Source organism: Chanos chanos, chromosome 6 (assembly GCF_902362185.1).
Source record: "Chanos chanos chromosome 6, fChaCha1.1, whole genome shotgun sequence".
Taxonomy (NCBI): Eukaryota; Metazoa; Chordata; class Actinopteri; order Gonorynchiformes; family Chanidae; genus Chanos; species Chanos chanos.
This window is the reverse complement of record NC_044500.1, coordinates 32453859-32469728: the sequence shown is the minus strand read 5'-3', so window position 1 is coordinate 32469728 and position 15870 is coordinate 32453859. Positions and strand designations below refer to the sequence as shown.

Genomic DNA, 15870 nt, shown 5'->3' with positions numbered 1-15870 from the left:
GTATTGTTTATTGCACTGTCTACACCAGTAAAGCTCCCATCATGTGGTTAGAGCTACGGTCCAACTCTCTATTCCTCATTCTGCCGTGACAGGTATCGTATACAGAATTATACAGCATAATCACATTCTCACATGTGCTCTTGATGGATGTTCATTTTCAAACCTGATCACAACTCTTTAGAAGATGTGTCCAAATCCAGCGCAGAAAGATGCAAACATCATAAAGGGTCACTTACTTTTTCAATTGCATTCTGTAAGTTTATAGTTACTGGTATGTGTAAAATTTTGACAAGCACAAATCTCACATGACAAGTATTAGATGATACACCCAGCAGTAGAGCCAATAGGAGAGCTTAGGGAAGTACATAATTTTAAACCTTGCAAGTTCCATTAAACAAGCACCTTCCATGTAGAAAGCGCTTCCAAGGGCTGATTGAAAATGACAATATGGATTCTGGTCCTGGATTTGCAATGAAAGGAAGAGAAGTCAAAGAGCAGACTTAGTAGAATGGTCTGGTTACTGAACAAATATAATACTTCTTTTCCTGTTTTGCTTCATTATGGAGTTGACCACCAGACTAACCACACAGTTAAACAGATAAATTTACACTGATACACTTCCTACCCTTCTATCCGGGTTTTCGTTACACTGGCTTTACCAAATCATCACCAGTCCTAAGCAGTAAGGATATAATTGTGTTGAGCGTTGTAGTTTCTGTATTGAGTTCATTCTAAGATGGGACATACTGAAGCAATTTAGACACAAGGTAATGTTTTACTTTTTTTTCAGCAGCAATGTTTTATGAGTAACTAATTTGATTTCTTCCTGCCAGGTGTGACAGCCACTCAAAAATGTAAGTAATTACTGCTGTCCATATTAGGTTGAATTCTTGATTCTTGGACGATAGGAGTGTCTAGAGGGTTCTCATTTCTAAGTTTTAAATATCATTAAACTTGCATTAGACTAAATGGTCTGGATTTCATGAGACAGATTCAATGTAGTTAATAATTATTAGGTTTTCCACAGTATATAATTGCAGTCTCGTGAATCTATCTAAATAGAATCTAAACTCTTTAGAGGTCCCTAAAACTCGTAGGAGCACTTCTTTTCAGTGCCTATTTTCATTGCACACCATTGTTTAAAAAATGCTCTCCAAAGCCTTTGTCCAAAGAAATGGCTATCTCCAAATTATTATTTTAAATATTCTTTTTTGAATAGACCTCTTCTTGTCTAAAACCTATTCACATTATGTACGACACTAAACACTCACATGTGCTGTGCTTATGTTAGTCTGAGGTCTGAGGCACAGAGGAGATTATGGTTGTGATTTTCTTCTTCACTATTACTTTTTAGTTGCACCTCTTAGCTGTGATTGATTTACAAGAAAGCCACATGTTACAGGGTATTGAAATAAAGATAGTCATCAGTAATGGGACACAGAGAGAACATTGCATTTCAGTTACGTTCAAATAATTACAAGGGTTGTTAAATCCAGGCCTTTAAAGTTTATAACACTCACCATCAATGACTCACTAGGCAGTAAATTTCATCCTGTTCATTCAGTACTGAAGTATCTACAACAGTTTCTCTCAGGTCTCATCAATCCTGGCAGTTTTATTGTGGTTTGTGTATCTCATGTACAAGCAAAGATGTGTAACAGTTTTATATGTTCTAAACATTCTAGAAAACCAGGATAACATTCCATTAAAACATGAGCCTACATACATAAATTTACATTAATTTATCATTAATGTATAATTTATCACCAAGTAAACTATGCAGATGCTTTGAACTTAACCAACTTGTTTAATTACAGTCTTTCCCTGATTGTGAATTTGAAAGACACACACACACACACACACACACACACACACAGAGTGAGTGAGACACAAAGAGAGAATAAATCATATTCTCTCTCTCTTTCCCTCACACACACACACACACACACACACACACACACACACACAAATACACTGCCAGTACAATTTGTGTTAAAAGGAATTCGGGTTTCTGCAACATGGTGTCCAAAAAGTGAGCTCCGTTCATAAACGGTATTGTGCAATCATTCGACACAAACACTTGTTAGAAAGTCAAAGTTTGTGCGAATGTGGAATTACATGAAGCGCTACATAGGGCATAGAACTGTGCCTTGGTTTTGGACTCCATCTAGCGTCCAGATTGTGAGACATGAGGGTCGAAGTAGATGTAAAACAGAAGAAACGTAGTCTACATAGACAGCAGCGCTCTGAAAATAAGACTTCATTTATTTAATGAATAAAGCCCCTGTGACATCTAATTACAGATATTGCCCTAGCCAACTAATTCATTCGCAACTGCATTTTGAAACGTGACAAAATCTCGAGTAGTATTAATACATACTGTCCATTTTTAAGAGATAGATAAACATCGTATAGTTAACTTGATATTTTTGATACCTAACCCAGCCGCTGCTGTAAGGACAAGAGCGGTGTAATATTACTGCAACTAATGTTCTCTTTCACACCACACATCTGATTTTCCTTGCTTACCCCCGCTGACAAACTCATCGCATGTAATATGCAGTGATATACATTTAACCTGGATAGTTACAGCATAGTGCTATTCACTCAAAATAGACCGTTTTAAAACTTTGTCTGGTTATTGAGATCAGTGCAAACAAGCGAGCACGAGACGCAAGAAGCGGAGGCTCCTTTTGAGTTCAGACCCGGATGTTACGTTTCTTTCCCGCGTGAAGTTGGCTTCAATAACAAACAAGGCTGCAGGTAACCATTGACATCTGCACGAATGTCATATTTAATTAAATACTGTACTGTCCACGATGGTTGTTATTCTGAGCTCTATGCTGATATTTCGTGTACTGGAGGGCTGACCCTCTTTTTGTTTTGTTTTTTAGAAAGAAATGTTACTTACGCTACATCTGTAAAACGAATTAGCTTAGCCAGGTTAGCAACATAGATATTAGAGCATTAACGCGGAACATTACGCTTTGATTTTCTTTTTGAATGAGCATGTAATTGAGAAAGAACGTATGCATAGCAAATGCATACTGTGGACATCAGTGAGCATTCAAATACTCTAAAGTTAATTCTGAAATGTATGAGTACGTTATATGACATACATGCGATGGTGAAGCTGTGACAGCATAACTTGAAGTACATAAATTAATTAGCGATGAATGCTGATTTTGGTATTCAGTAGTTCCTTCAGTACGAGCTATCTCAAAGCTCTGGGACAAAATAATTTTTTCTCGATTCTTTTTTTTACTGTTCAGCATTCATAGAAATGTTCACTTTCAAACAGTATTCGCACTTCGAGTTTAAACTAATTGTTATAATGTAATAACACATGCCAGTGTAGTCTTACTTTACCTATGGCTAGGGTAGCTCATGTTGTCCCAATTGTCGAATCAGGGGCTGTCAAGGTGGGTCCTCTTACTATCTTACCGGCATTTCCTTAGAGGTGAGCTGCAATGTCCAGTGTATTTACGAAGGCTCTTCATTCATGACTTTTTGGACTTGCATATTACTCAGTGTTGGGATCTCAACATAACAAAGAAGGGTAACACGCCTCAGAGTTATTGCAACATGTGTGTCTGCTTAAAACTGAATTTGAAGCTCTTATAAGTTTGTGTATTTCATTGTCAGACATTATCAGTAATGTAGCAATTGGTTCTACTAAGGCATTAGTAAGTTACTAAGGTATTACTAAGGCAGTATTTTATAAATGACTGTAAATGATCGGATCTGTTTGAATGTTTTGTGATTTTTTCAGATTATGCCAACAATGCCAAAGATGAAAGGTGAATCTTCAACCACATCTCCAGTTCTGTTCTTAAACACCAAAGGTGAACCAATCCGCTTTTATGTACGACCAGGGCCTACCAAAGTTCAGCTCCAGCCGCTGATAACAAATGGTGGCGGTGTGTTATGTCGGACTCAGGAGCCCAGTGCTATCCTACTGGCAGATCCAGGAGATGTGAGAGGTGGCATGGAAAGTGCTGGACACTTTTACATTTCCACTCAGTACATCCATGACTGTGTGATGAAGAAGCAGCAGTTAGACATGGAAAAGTACAGATTCAACAATGTGCAGTCTGTACAGACAAGAGCAAGGCAGAATAAGAGCAGGACCAGCGGGCGCTTGGGTTATTCGGAGGAAGATGATGCAGCAATTCTGAGCTTCATGGTCAAACACAAGCATGAGGCAAGGGGCAATCGGGTGTGGCAACAGATGGAGCGACAGAAGATCACCAATCATAGTTGGCAGTCTATGAAGGACAGATACCTAAAGCACCTTCAGCAGAAAGTGCCAGCGAAAACTCCAGAAAAAAAAAATGATTCAAGGCAAAAACGAAAAGTTCTCCCATTGAAAAACAGTCCATCGTCAGTGGAAGAAATCTCACAACCTCCACCAGAGTCTGACACTGCACAGATCTTGCCAGGGAAAGAGGCGACAAATCAGTCTTCTGACTCAGACCTTACACAAATAACTGCAAATAATGGAGATGTTCAGTGTCTGTCTGAAAGTGGAGATCTGCAACAGAACTCCAGTGAAGTTACTCAGCAAGAGCCTTGTGCTGAGAGACAAGACCATGATGCACCGTCTGAGGAAACTCAACCCCAGCTCCAACCAGATACTGAACAGGCAGAAACATCCTCCAAAAGAGCCAGATTAGAAAGTGATGTGACTGCAGAGGACACGCCGACTGGTAATGTTTTATTCAGGTTTTCAGTCAGTGTAGTCAACTATTTTATTTAGGTCCTCAGTCAGGGTAGCCAACCATTCTTCCTTTTTTTTATCATTAGCTATATCGCTCCACAGTATTCTGGGAATTAAATAAACTCTTGCAAACAATATTATATAAAGTAGGTCATTTCTTTTGTTTTGTTCCTGTTTTTTCCAACAGTTTTTGCATTGTCATTTGCATTTAAACACTATAATTAAACACTATAGCTTTCACATTAAGTGTTGACATTTGTCATGAATTGTAACTGTCAGGATAGATGAATAAACAGATAGATAAACTTTAGAATTTACTTGTGTTTTGTATGTTATTTATATCTCTCACTCTGTGTGTGTCTTTTCACTTACCTGTCTACAATGTGATCATTTCCGTTTTTGTCATAAGACCTATTTCTGCACACTCATTTTATTATTATTTTTTTTTTAATGTAGGATCCAGTGGGCAAGTAGTTTCTCCCAGTCCAACTGAGGTACAGCATGGCAAAACATCTACTCCAGTAAAAAGGAAACTTGGCATTCTTGAGAGAGCTGCCAGAGAATTTGAGGATTCCCAAGACTATTCCCAAGAGGTAAACTCAATATATTAAATATTTACAGTTTTACCTTTGTATTTGGTTACTGATCTAAAAAAAATCCTTTTTCATGCTATAGCTTCATAACTTTTTCACAGATAGCATGCCCTGCCTACTAACTAAAATCCACTGACTATTGACTGTTTGTTTGTTTTGTCAAGGAGGATGATGACTGTCACCAAGACCAGACTTTCAGCAACACACCAATTCTCGATCCCTCTGAAATAGTTGAGGCTGCTGCACATGAACTGGAAGTACAGGAAGGTGAAGGCAATTCAGAGCCTCATTGTAGCAACATACAACACAATGGTCCACAGCTCCAGTGTGACGGTCACGACAAGGGAGCCGAAGAAGATGCCCCAGTGCCTGGTAACACTGCTGTCTCAGCAGTGTCCAATGCTCACATGTTCCTCTTTGAATCTGAAACACAAGAGGAGGACTTCAGCCAGTCTCAACAGACCGATCCTCAGTCACAGGACTTGGTAAAGGCAGAGCAGCACATTCTGAATTTAATGAGGGAAACTAAGAAGAGTTTGGTTGAGGTAACGAAAGCCCTACTGAAAACCAGTGGGGATGTTTCTCTTGCGCTTGGTTACCTCCTGGAGGGATGTGACCGTGTGACTGATGGGCCGCTCTGGACTCGGCAGGATGATCAAATCCTTCTTTCAGCTGATCGCTCTGAGCCTCTCCTTCTTGAGAAATATGGGGAGGAGAGAGTCACCAAGCGGATTGCTTTCCTGCAAGCTAATTGATACTTTATGTTATTTTTAGCAGAATGGAAATGAAATTAAATGTAAAAAGCAGTTTCCCTGCATGGATACCTGGATACCTTAGTGAAACTGGTGTAAATATGTTATTTCTTCAATGTTTTTTACTTGTTTCTAAATTCACGTGTTTTAAAATAAGCTGCCACTGAAATACGTCTCTGCCATTGTGTCAGTGCAGTCTGTATATGAATAAATTGCAAACATGCGGAAAAAAACATGGTAAAACGTTCGTTGCTTTTTAATGTAAATTAAAAGTAATAAAATTGAACATTTTTTATTGTGCCAAGCGGTGTTCTCGCATCACACTGTGCTCTATATTTTGTCCATTTACTCTGAGTTTTTTCAAAACACGCAGAATAACGGTGAGCTTTTGACCAATGCATTCCAATGCGTCTGAATTTAAATATTCGCGTTCCTCCACGTTCAGACCTATTTTGGTCCACCCGAAGCCCCGTGAACTGGCATCGCTCATGAAGAAGAGGTAGCTACTACTGGCAGTATTAGAGGGAGATCCCTAGTTGGCAATCTTCGCTGACCTGGGTGTCCTCTCGTTTTTCATGATTAAATCGAACACAGCTCGTCAATTTACAAAAGACTGCAAACCGTTGCAAAGGAAACGGTAAGCTTGCTAAACGGCTTTGAGGCTACCTCCAACTGTATAGGCTAAGCAATTGCATAGCCTCAATGGCTGTCACTGTCATGGACTGAGCATGGAGAGCTAGTAAAATCATTTCAGTAACAGACAGTATGCAATATCATTGAAACTACGATTCTGTATACAGGCTTAGCTTTTACTGAGATTTACTCTTCCGGTAATCGAACTGCTTATATAAATATTTCCAAAAGCTGCACTAAAAGTGTTAGCTAGCTACTATAGCTCGATAGCTTGCTTTGTAGCCAGCAATATTTCCGCTCTTATCAGTTTAGTGTTGTTTTTTTGCTGGCACATAGTCTGAAAACAGATACCACAATGCATTTTACTTCTGAGACATGTGACTGCATGTGTTGTTGTTGTTGTCAGTGATCAGTTTCGTACGACGAGGTTGTAACAGCATGCTGTCAATAGTAACAAATACACAAACGGTGCAAGGTAAGGTTGAGCTGGACTGTATCGATATGTTGTAAGCGTGTGATTGAAGAAAGATGGTGTAAGGTTATCAGTCTGTTATCGAAATACAGCGTATTTGTCACCATGTTTGGATTATTATGATTGCACTGTTTTTGCGGTGTGCCTTACTCGTAAACATTTAAGTGTCAACATGTCTCTCAGCATTATCATTTGTGTATTTCATACGCATGGCAGTAGCGTTTCCACATCATCACAGTTGTCATTAAGCCTCTAGGGACTGCTCAGAAACAAAGGGAATGTGAAACTTAATTTACAGGTTTATTTATATTGTCTAAATTTCACTTAATCTGTTGGCTAATTTAGTTCAAGACTAAATCTTGAATTGTTTATCTCTGTAAAAACAAATTTACCTTGTTCAGGCAAAGTAATAAAAGTAAAATCAAAGATAAAGATATTTGGGTAGAGTATTCTTTCTGTAATAACTTTTGGTTTAACCAGTTGAACCTAAGGTTGTGAAAATTATTCAGCGGTATTTGCTCACTGAACCTAGATTTAGTTGCCTGGAGAGGTGAATATTCATATATGGTTTCACAAACACCTCTTACAGCCATTACAGCCTTTCCATGCAAATATCAGGTCTGCAAGAGCTCTTCACGAAGAATTCAGTAAATGTATTGTGTTCGTTTGTTTTGCAGAACTGTGACCTGCACCTCAGCAACAGAATGAGTTCAAAGGGGGGCGGCACTGCCCTGTCCCGCCGGAACTATCGCCTGGCTTCTGACACAGACAAGCCCAAAGCTACCGGTGAGAATCTTGAGATATCTCTCAGGACGGATGACTTCACATACTTGGACACTTGGGCCTGCAAAACGTGTGTTTTAGTCTTAGGAATGAACCGTTCTCTTAGGAACTATTATAATAACCTCACAGCACATTGCATTTGATGGCATGTGGCCCGTTTGATGAATACTTGGGATGGTTATTACAGTGATATCAAGTCTGTATTTTGAATTGTTGTTTTTGCCTCCTCATACCTCATTTGATCCTCTGCTCCTTTCAGGTATTGTCAATGAGAAACTGTTAAGTGACTACTTGCACCATGTATTCCCCTCTTCCAGCAAGCAGGGACCTGCATCAGCAGCCTACAGGTACGACCTTGAAAAAAAATAAGAATTTTTTCTGTCAGGGCAAAAGTTCATTGTTATTATTCAAAACCTGTGACGTTTAATTTTGGTCATGCTCAACCCAGAATGGCCTGTCAAATTACTTTGGCAACATGGTGCAAAGTTTGAAATAAGGAGCGCATGCTGTGATATCGTAAATCAAACAAGAGCAGGGAGAAAACCCATAATGAATGCCCTGCAACTTTGAGCAGACTGAAGCACATAAAATCAAATGGCTGAGGTTTATTCCAAAGTTTCTGCCCACAACTGTGGACAGAACAGCAACTCCTTTTTTACAGTTGTGAAACTGTTCCTTTCCCTGTTACTTACGTATGTGTACATTTATTTTAATGTGGCAAAAAAACCTTTTTGACCTGAGGAAGTTTTCATAACTTGTAATATCTGATAATTGCAAAATATGTATTAGAAAAAATATGTTATATAGCACTTTTGTTAAATATCTCCTCAATACAGTAGTAGCAGGGTAGGCTGTAATTGTGGCTTTTTTTTTTTGAATATTGTTTATTTGGCTCCATGTAGAAACAGTGAAGGTCTGATTAAGATTATGAAGACCTTCAAAGTCTGATTGACACTTTAAGCATTTTCTCGTACCACTCACCATTTGAATGAAATCTTTGTTTGATGATGAACTGATGATCAGATGAATATAGTGGCTGATAACAATACCACTGATATGTCCTTGAGTTATTAGTCGTGGACATTTATCCAGTAATTAATAGAAACATTGCACTGGTTTTAGAGTGGATCACACTCTGTAGGGGTTAACACAGTGAATGTAGGTTGCTGGTGTCTGGTATCAGACTGCTGTAGTTGAACTGAGGCGCTGGCAGCACTCACCAGTCCATAGCCAGGCTCAGGTTACCGGTGGTGCTCTATAGATAGAGAGTGATGGAAGTGCAAGACAAGCTTACTCTCAAAAGTTAATGCAGGAGGAGATGGGAACAACTGTGACTGACTGTGAAATCAGTTGACTGTTGCTTCATTCGCTTTACTTGGCACTGGATTTTACCTGACGTGTCAGGAAATCAGACAGTTGGTCAAACAGGGAACGTTTGTTAAATTCCCTCTCACTAACTGGTTCAAAAAGTTTGTGTGTGCTATCTGTGTATAACTGTGCCTGAAGCATCATACTTTACACTTTCAGTAAATTATTTGTGTGAAGGATGTCAAAACATATAATAACATGCCAGCGTGATGTGCTCTGTGTTGTTAACTCTATCCTCGTATCTTTCCCGGATGATGTTTTGAAGTATGATCCAACTTGGCTTGTTGTTCGGGGATCGGGTGAACATCTTTAATCTTTTTTTTTTCTTCTGTAGAAAAACTCTGAGCTTCCAGGACCTTGGGGCCCACCTGGAGAGGCTGTTGTCTGAGGACGAGCCTGCTGACGATAGTAGAGGTCAGCCTGACATGCCACACTGCACAGGCTGTTGTGATAGTGCCAGTTTTACTTCGTATAGCCATGTGTTCAATTTCACAACCAGCTCTAGGCTGGGTATTAATGCTTACACACTCTGTGTGTGTACATAAATCCCACACATTAACTTTTATCATCTTGAAACTAAACATTATATTAGTTTGAACTTGGCATATGCCTTATGTTTATTAGATAAGTACAAACTGAAACGTTGAAGTGTAGCCAGAAGGATGGTAACGTGATATTCTGCAGTTTTCAAATTATTCAGTATGGTGAAACCCTGTGGCTACACTGAGGTGGAATATTGTGGTGGCATTAGCATCCTGATGTACAGATAGTACAAGTAATGAGAGGTATACTTGTAACTGTGGAAACCTATTGTTTGTAAATCATATACCACAGACTAGTCAAAATGAGTTATTTTAGGCGGTGTTATCGTCCATCGTCATTGATTGTAGTTGAGAAATTCTGCAGACTCTCCACTTTCATGGCTGTCTCTCTCTGTTTACAGGCATTTGATTTATCTGGTTTATGTTTTCTTCAGGCCACAGGGCTTGTGTATATTACAATACAAATTGGTTCTAGACTGTTTGTTACTGTCTGCTTACTGGCTGGTTTTTCCGTATTGATGATAAAAGCTCTTAATTAGACTTCTGTGGGATTTTCAGTGTTATAAATGGTATTTTGTGATAAATATGGTTGTTATATTTTGAAAAACAGTTAGAAAAATGACTAGAGTACTTCAGCATTTCTGTTCCCTGTGGAGAATTTTTTTTTATATGTAATTCAATACTGGAATGCAACACATCACCAGTGGAGAATTTTGCTTCCATATTTTTAATTGTGAAGCCCAGTGGTTTTCCCAGCATTCTCATATGTTCAGTGACTTAGATGTCTAGACATGTGGTAAATGTATCAGTCCCTAAGTTTATTTTTGGTAGTGTTTGTTAAGTGTATGTTGATTCTCTCTCTCTCTCACTGCAGATCCGGCCATTGATGGACGCCTTGGACCTGCTACTGTTGTTTTAGACCACACAAGTGGATTTGAAGGCCTCCTATTTGTAGATGATGATCTCCTCGGAGTAAGAGAAAACCTTATTTTTAATTTAAACTCATCTTAAATCTGTCCAAAGTCCCATTTGATCACAAATCATTGCTGTCCCAAATAATAAACTTTTCCCTCTATTTTCATTTAAAAAAAAAAAAAAAATCAAGGTAATAGGGCACAGCAATTTCAGCTCCATCAGAGCAACTACATGTGTTTTCAAAGGTAAGCAACAGCTCTCTAATTTATGTCATTATATATGAATAAGAAATGTCAGTTATATGATATTGTTATGCAGTTCTGTGTGCTTTATGACTTGCTTTTTTACTAATAAATATATTTAAGTGACAATGTGTGTCGTCACCCCCCCCCCCCCCACACACTTTTTAGGGAAATGGGTGTATGAGGTCCTCATCTCTTCACAAGGACTGATGCAGATAGGATGGTGTACGCTCAACTGCCGATTCAATCAGGAGGTGTGTGTGAACCTGTGTGATCAGCTGGCCCACTGCCGGAACTGTCTGTTGTACAGTGTTTGTAATTTCTTTTGACCTTATGTGATTTATAAATATGTTTCACGTCTGTGAAATGCAATCATGGGGGGAAAAGACTTAAAATGTCATGGTATCAGAAATGTTAACAGTGGTTTTTGTTTTTGTTGTTGTTTTTCTTTACTGCATTTTTTTTTTTTGCATCTTTTTTAAGGAAGGAGTGGGCGATACACCAGATTCATATGCCTACGATGGGAACAGAGTTCGTAAGTGGAATGTCACCACCACCAACTATGGCAAGGTGAGAGGCCAGTGGTTCACTGAGTCAGATAGAAACCTAGTGATGCTGTCTTACACTGGCTGATCGACAGTTTCTGTCAATAGGATCCATTTAAGAGCTGTACAATAGGGGCCACTGGGTTTTTGTGTAGAGCAAGTGCTCTCCTATGTTGGACTAAAAAGTGTATTGTAACTCATATTGTATTTTGTCATGTTGTTACAGTCCTGGGCTGCTGGGGATATAGTGAGCTGTTTGATAGACCTGGATGAGGGAACAATAACATTTTGTCTGTAAGTTGTCATGACCTGATTTGGATACATGACCTGATTTGGATGCTTCACTTCTCATTCCACTGCGTGGTTTGTTTTTTTTTTGTTCATGGTACATACATAGAAACATTGTGGTTGGGGCCATTTTTATCAATATGTATTTTCATTATACGTGAACAGAGTTGTATTTTATCTTATGTTATTTATTGTCTCTCTCTGCTTCTCTCTCTCAGGAATGGACAGTCCCTTGGTGTAGCTTTCAGTGACATAAAGATGGGCCCAGGCATAGCTTACTTTCCTGCCATCAGTCTGTCGTTCAAAGAGTCTGTAGCATTCAACTTTGGCAGCCGGCCTCTCAGATATCCTTGGATTAAGTTTAAATCACACATTACATGAAGGCTCATCCTAGGAGGCTCTTAATATTTATGTACTAACCCCTTTGATATCCACCTAAAACCCTGATGTTGTTTTGGATGTTTCTTAACCGACTCTGTCATTCACGTACCCTGTGGAGGGCTACCTTCCCCTTCAGAACCCACCAACTGCTGACCTCATTAAAGCACACAGACTCCTGGGCTACATAAAGACAGTGCTTTCTACTACCATAGACACACAGGTACAGAACATTCAGGTCTTTCATATTGGATAAGGAAATCTGATTGGACCACTGTGTCTTTCTCTTGAAGAGTTTCCATTGGCTAACACAGGAGACATAATCTGCCTTGGGATGTTCTTCTCTTTTTTTATGTTCTATAACCTGCCTCATGTTTTCTTTCTGTTAGGAGGAGAAGGTAGTAGAGAGGGATAGCTCAGCATGGCAACTTCAAGGAGAGCCCACAGTCCTGGTCACACTTGCTCATATTTTCAACTACTTTGCTCCGCTCATGGTGTGTATACACTCTAAAGTAGTAGGACAGAAGCTTATGTTATTTTATGTACTGAACTGTCACTTTCACATAAAATGCAAAGAATATTAAAGCATTGGTTTTGCAAGTATGTTTTTCATCTCCACCCGACGTTTTTCAGAGTACAACCACAGTACAGCAGTTATTCTTTATGTATTTCTTTTGGGCAAACCAAGAGAACACAGTTTGAAACTCCTAGTTTGAGTATATCCTGTTTTTTTTTTTTTTTAATCCATATATATATGTGGTGTGTGTCTGTATGTCTGTATGTGTGTATATATATATATATATATATATATGTTGTATATGTGTGTGTGTGTATGATGGTTAATTGGTTCATTGCTTTTTGTGGATAATTTGAGAGTTGTGCTGTTGAGATTTTACATGTCTGTAGTGAAGACTGTTTGTTTTTGCAGTGTAAAGTCTACCTGGTGGAGGACGTCCTAATGAATTTCTTACTGAGTATATTGGAAGGCGGTGGTTCGGTCGATGAACATCCTCTCATTCAGCAGCTCCTGGACCTCTTCTGGCTTCTAATGGAGGTGAGAAATTTGCCTTGTCCCTTAGGGAAAATTACAAAATTACAACAGGTGATTTTTACCATGGAACATTCAAATGTTGGCAGTGTACTGCCGATAAATGAACAGGATTTGTTTTTCTTTTAATGAAAGCTGCAAGTTTAACCATGTGTTATGACTAACAGACATTTCTTTCTTTCTTTCTTCTTCTTAGGACTACGAGGTGAATGAATGCCTGAAGCAGCTTATGATGTCTTTGCTGAGGGCCTACCGATTCTCCCCTATCATCCCTGACCTAGGCTTCCAGGTAAAATGGGCAATCCTTCCTCTGAAGTTCATAAAGTAAAGTTGATGGTTGAAAGGATGAACTGGCTCTATTCATTCTGTATAATAGCTTTATCCCTTGCAGTTTTTAAATAGCTATGCTGCATTTCCCGCTCTGTTACAAGTTACAAATACTGTAAGGCAGCCAGCTGGATCTTACATAAGCACCACGTCCAGGGAGTGAAAAGGATAATTAGTTGAAGTCCCATATGTTTTCATTTTACCATTCAATCTGTGATTGTAAAATTGAACATGAATATGTGAACCAGTATTTAACAGGTCTTAAGATTTTTTCCCTTTTTTGATATACAGATTCATTACCTACGCCTGACCACTGCCATCCTACATCATGAAAAGTCCCGGAAGTACCTTCTCAGCAATGTCTTATATCCTTTTTCTCATATTACATAAACCTGCCACTGCCAGCTGTCACTGATAGTTCACAGTAACAGGGTTGAGATCAGGTCGTAGTTGAATTTGAGTTAGGGGTTCATTTGTGTTTTGTGTTGTAATTAACTACACTGCAGAAGTTGTAAAATTGGAATTCATTTGGAATAGCAGGAAACACCACTCAATGGAAGTTTGAAAATATAACAATGAATAGTATGTCATTAAATACTACTTGTTGAATTCAGTCGGTTAAGAGCCAAAGGGATCACTTCAGGACATGTTCCTCTGATACAAGTGAAAGCAGATACAGCCTAGTTTTTTTTTTCACCACCAGTTATATTTGAAAAGCATTTATTTCATTTTCCACTTAAAGATTCAAAATAGCCTTACTGTGTCTTCCACAGGGTAGAATTCCACTGAATTTCATGGAATTTGTTTTAGTCACTTTGTAATTCAACTTTAATTTCAGTTCTGTTTCAAATCAAATTCTATTTCCTCACTTCAATTGGAATTCAAAGTTCAAAGGCCTCGGGTAGGTTTCACACCTAAACTTAGTAGGTCTCCATTCTGTTGCACTGGTGTGTAGCTAAATCTCCTCTGAATGTAGATGAGTGCATTGATTTGATTAGACTTCTGTACTTCTGTGCACCAGTAAAACATAAATTTATTGTAAATTTACAAGGCTTCTTATCTGTGTGTAACAGTAAGCTCCTTCTTACGTAATTTAGCCATAGCCAAAATCATGGCCCCAGCTTTCCTCTGAAGTTTTTGCTGTGTCATTCCATGTACACTACTAGTTCTGCAGTTCTGTTGTTTCCCGGTACTTGTTTCTGTGGGGTTTTTTTTTTTGTAATTGTGTACGTTCGCCTGTGTTTCTTAACGATGTTACATTTGACGTTCTGCGGTCCGTGGTCTTCTTCTACATTAAAACCCCTCTGAGAGTGAAGGAGGCCGGATTGGAAGAGCTCATCCCCACCACTTGGTGGCCAACGCGTTTTGATAAAGAGGTGGGGGAATGCCACACTGTTTGCGTCTGTGAAACTAATGGAGTAATGGATGCGGCCCGAGCCCCTGCTCTTTTTGGCTTTAGGAAAAGGCTGTTTACCACAGTCTACTGTGTATCCTGTAACCTGTGGTCATAAAGATAAGCTAAACGAACATTAAGCAGCGGAGGAAAACAGTTACGGGAACGGCAGCTTTTGCAGGAATTGCAAAGGCGTGGCAGTGTGCGCAACAAATTGCTGGAAACATTTTTGTTTTCAGTGGATAAGGAGGCTCAGAGTAGGGTGATGGCTCTCATGTCCAACCTAGCATTCTGGGTCACTTCTTTGTATAGTGTTGATGCTATTTGATATTTTGGCTACATCTATTCTGAACCTTGCCTTGGGAACTGTGTGTTCTCTCTTCACATTTAAAGCTCATTTAATCTTACAAGTGATTTATAAGCTTTTTGACCTTTATAGAAGCAGTATCTCAAAGTGACTGAAGCACCATGTAAGCATTCATAACAGCTAATGTCATTTTGACCCTTTTGGTACATTCTGGTATTGATATCTTGCATTACCATAATGCACAAATGACTGCATTTGCCTTTAGTAAATAATCAGGGGGGAAAAAAACAAAACAAGTAATTAGATTCATTGTATTTAGCATTTGTGCCCAATTCCTCAGATGGATGGCTGCGTCTGGGCTGCTCTCTGAAGCTCATGGTTTCAGCAGAGGCTGAGCGCTGTCCTTTTGACCCTGTGTTACAGGGAAAAGACGAGAGGGACATAAAGGATGAGACTGCTGAGGAAAGACTAAGGCGTCGAGCATACGAGCGTGGCTGTCAGAGGCTTAAAAAGAGGATTGAGGGTAAGTATGCCCCCATTCCATTTAAATTTCAAACCCCAGCT

The 15870-nt window shown here is 39.1% G+C and overlaps 2 protein-coding genes across 2 annotated transcripts in view; both read left to right on the top strand.

Annotated features, from left to right (window-relative positions):
- Nucleotides 1–3784: 3784 nt before the first annotated feature.
- On the top strand, nucleotides 3785–6114 carry terf2ip (telomeric repeat binding factor 2, interacting protein). The gene is made up of 3 exons (XM_030778274.1): nucleotides 3785–4709; nucleotides 5177–5313; nucleotides 5478–6114. The coding sequence occupies exons 1-3, from the start codon at nucleotides 3785–3787 to the stop codon at nucleotides 6066–6068; spliced, it is 1653 nt and encodes a 550-aa protein (XP_030634134.1). The 3' UTR covers nucleotides 6069–6114.
- Nucleotides 6115–6683: 569 nt separating this feature from the next.
- rnf123 (ring finger protein 123) overlaps nucleotides 6684–15870 on the top strand; it is an 89928-nt gene continuing 80741 nt past the window's right edge. The window contains exons 1-17 of the mRNA XM_030776738.1: nucleotides 6684–6702; nucleotides 7848–7956; nucleotides 8213–8300; nucleotides 9656–9740; nucleotides 10746–10835; nucleotides 10969–11023; nucleotides 11189–11274; nucleotides 11504–11590; nucleotides 11792–11859; nucleotides 12072–12197; nucleotides 12340–12454; nucleotides 12621–12725; nucleotides 13160–13285; nucleotides 13476–13568; nucleotides 13898–13971; nucleotides 14865–14982; nucleotides 15730–15829. Coding sequence (XP_030632598.1) covers nucleotides 7875–7956; nucleotides 8213–8300; nucleotides 9656–9740; nucleotides 10746–10835; nucleotides 10969–11023; nucleotides 11189–11274; nucleotides 11504–11590; nucleotides 11792–11859; nucleotides 12072–12197; nucleotides 12340–12454; nucleotides 12621–12725; nucleotides 13160–13285; nucleotides 13476–13568; nucleotides 13898–13971; nucleotides 14865–14982; nucleotides 15730–15829 — 1498 coding nt within the window. The 5' untranslated portion in view covers nucleotides 6684–6702; nucleotides 7848–7874. The remainder of the gene's footprint in view (nucleotides 6703–7847; nucleotides 7957–8212; nucleotides 8301–9655; nucleotides 9741–10745; nucleotides 10836–10968; nucleotides 11024–11188; nucleotides 11275–11503; nucleotides 11591–11791; nucleotides 11860–12071; nucleotides 12198–12339; nucleotides 12455–12620; nucleotides 12726–13159; nucleotides 13286–13475; nucleotides 13569–13897; nucleotides 13972–14864; nucleotides 14983–15729; nucleotides 15830–15870) is intronic.

Coding starts and splice junctions, on each gene's coding strand:
- terf2ip (XM_030778274.1), top strand. CDS start 3,785: ATGCCAAAGATGAAAGGTGAATCTTCAACCACATCTCCAGTTCTGTTC. Junction 4,710..5,176: donor TGCAGAGGACACGCCGACTG/GTAATGTTTTAT, acceptor TTTTTAATGTAG/GATCCAGTGGGCAAGTAGTT. Junction 5,314..5,477: donor CCCAAGACTATTCCCAAGAG/GTAAACTCAATA, acceptor TGTTTTGTCAAG/GAGGATGATGACTGTCACCA.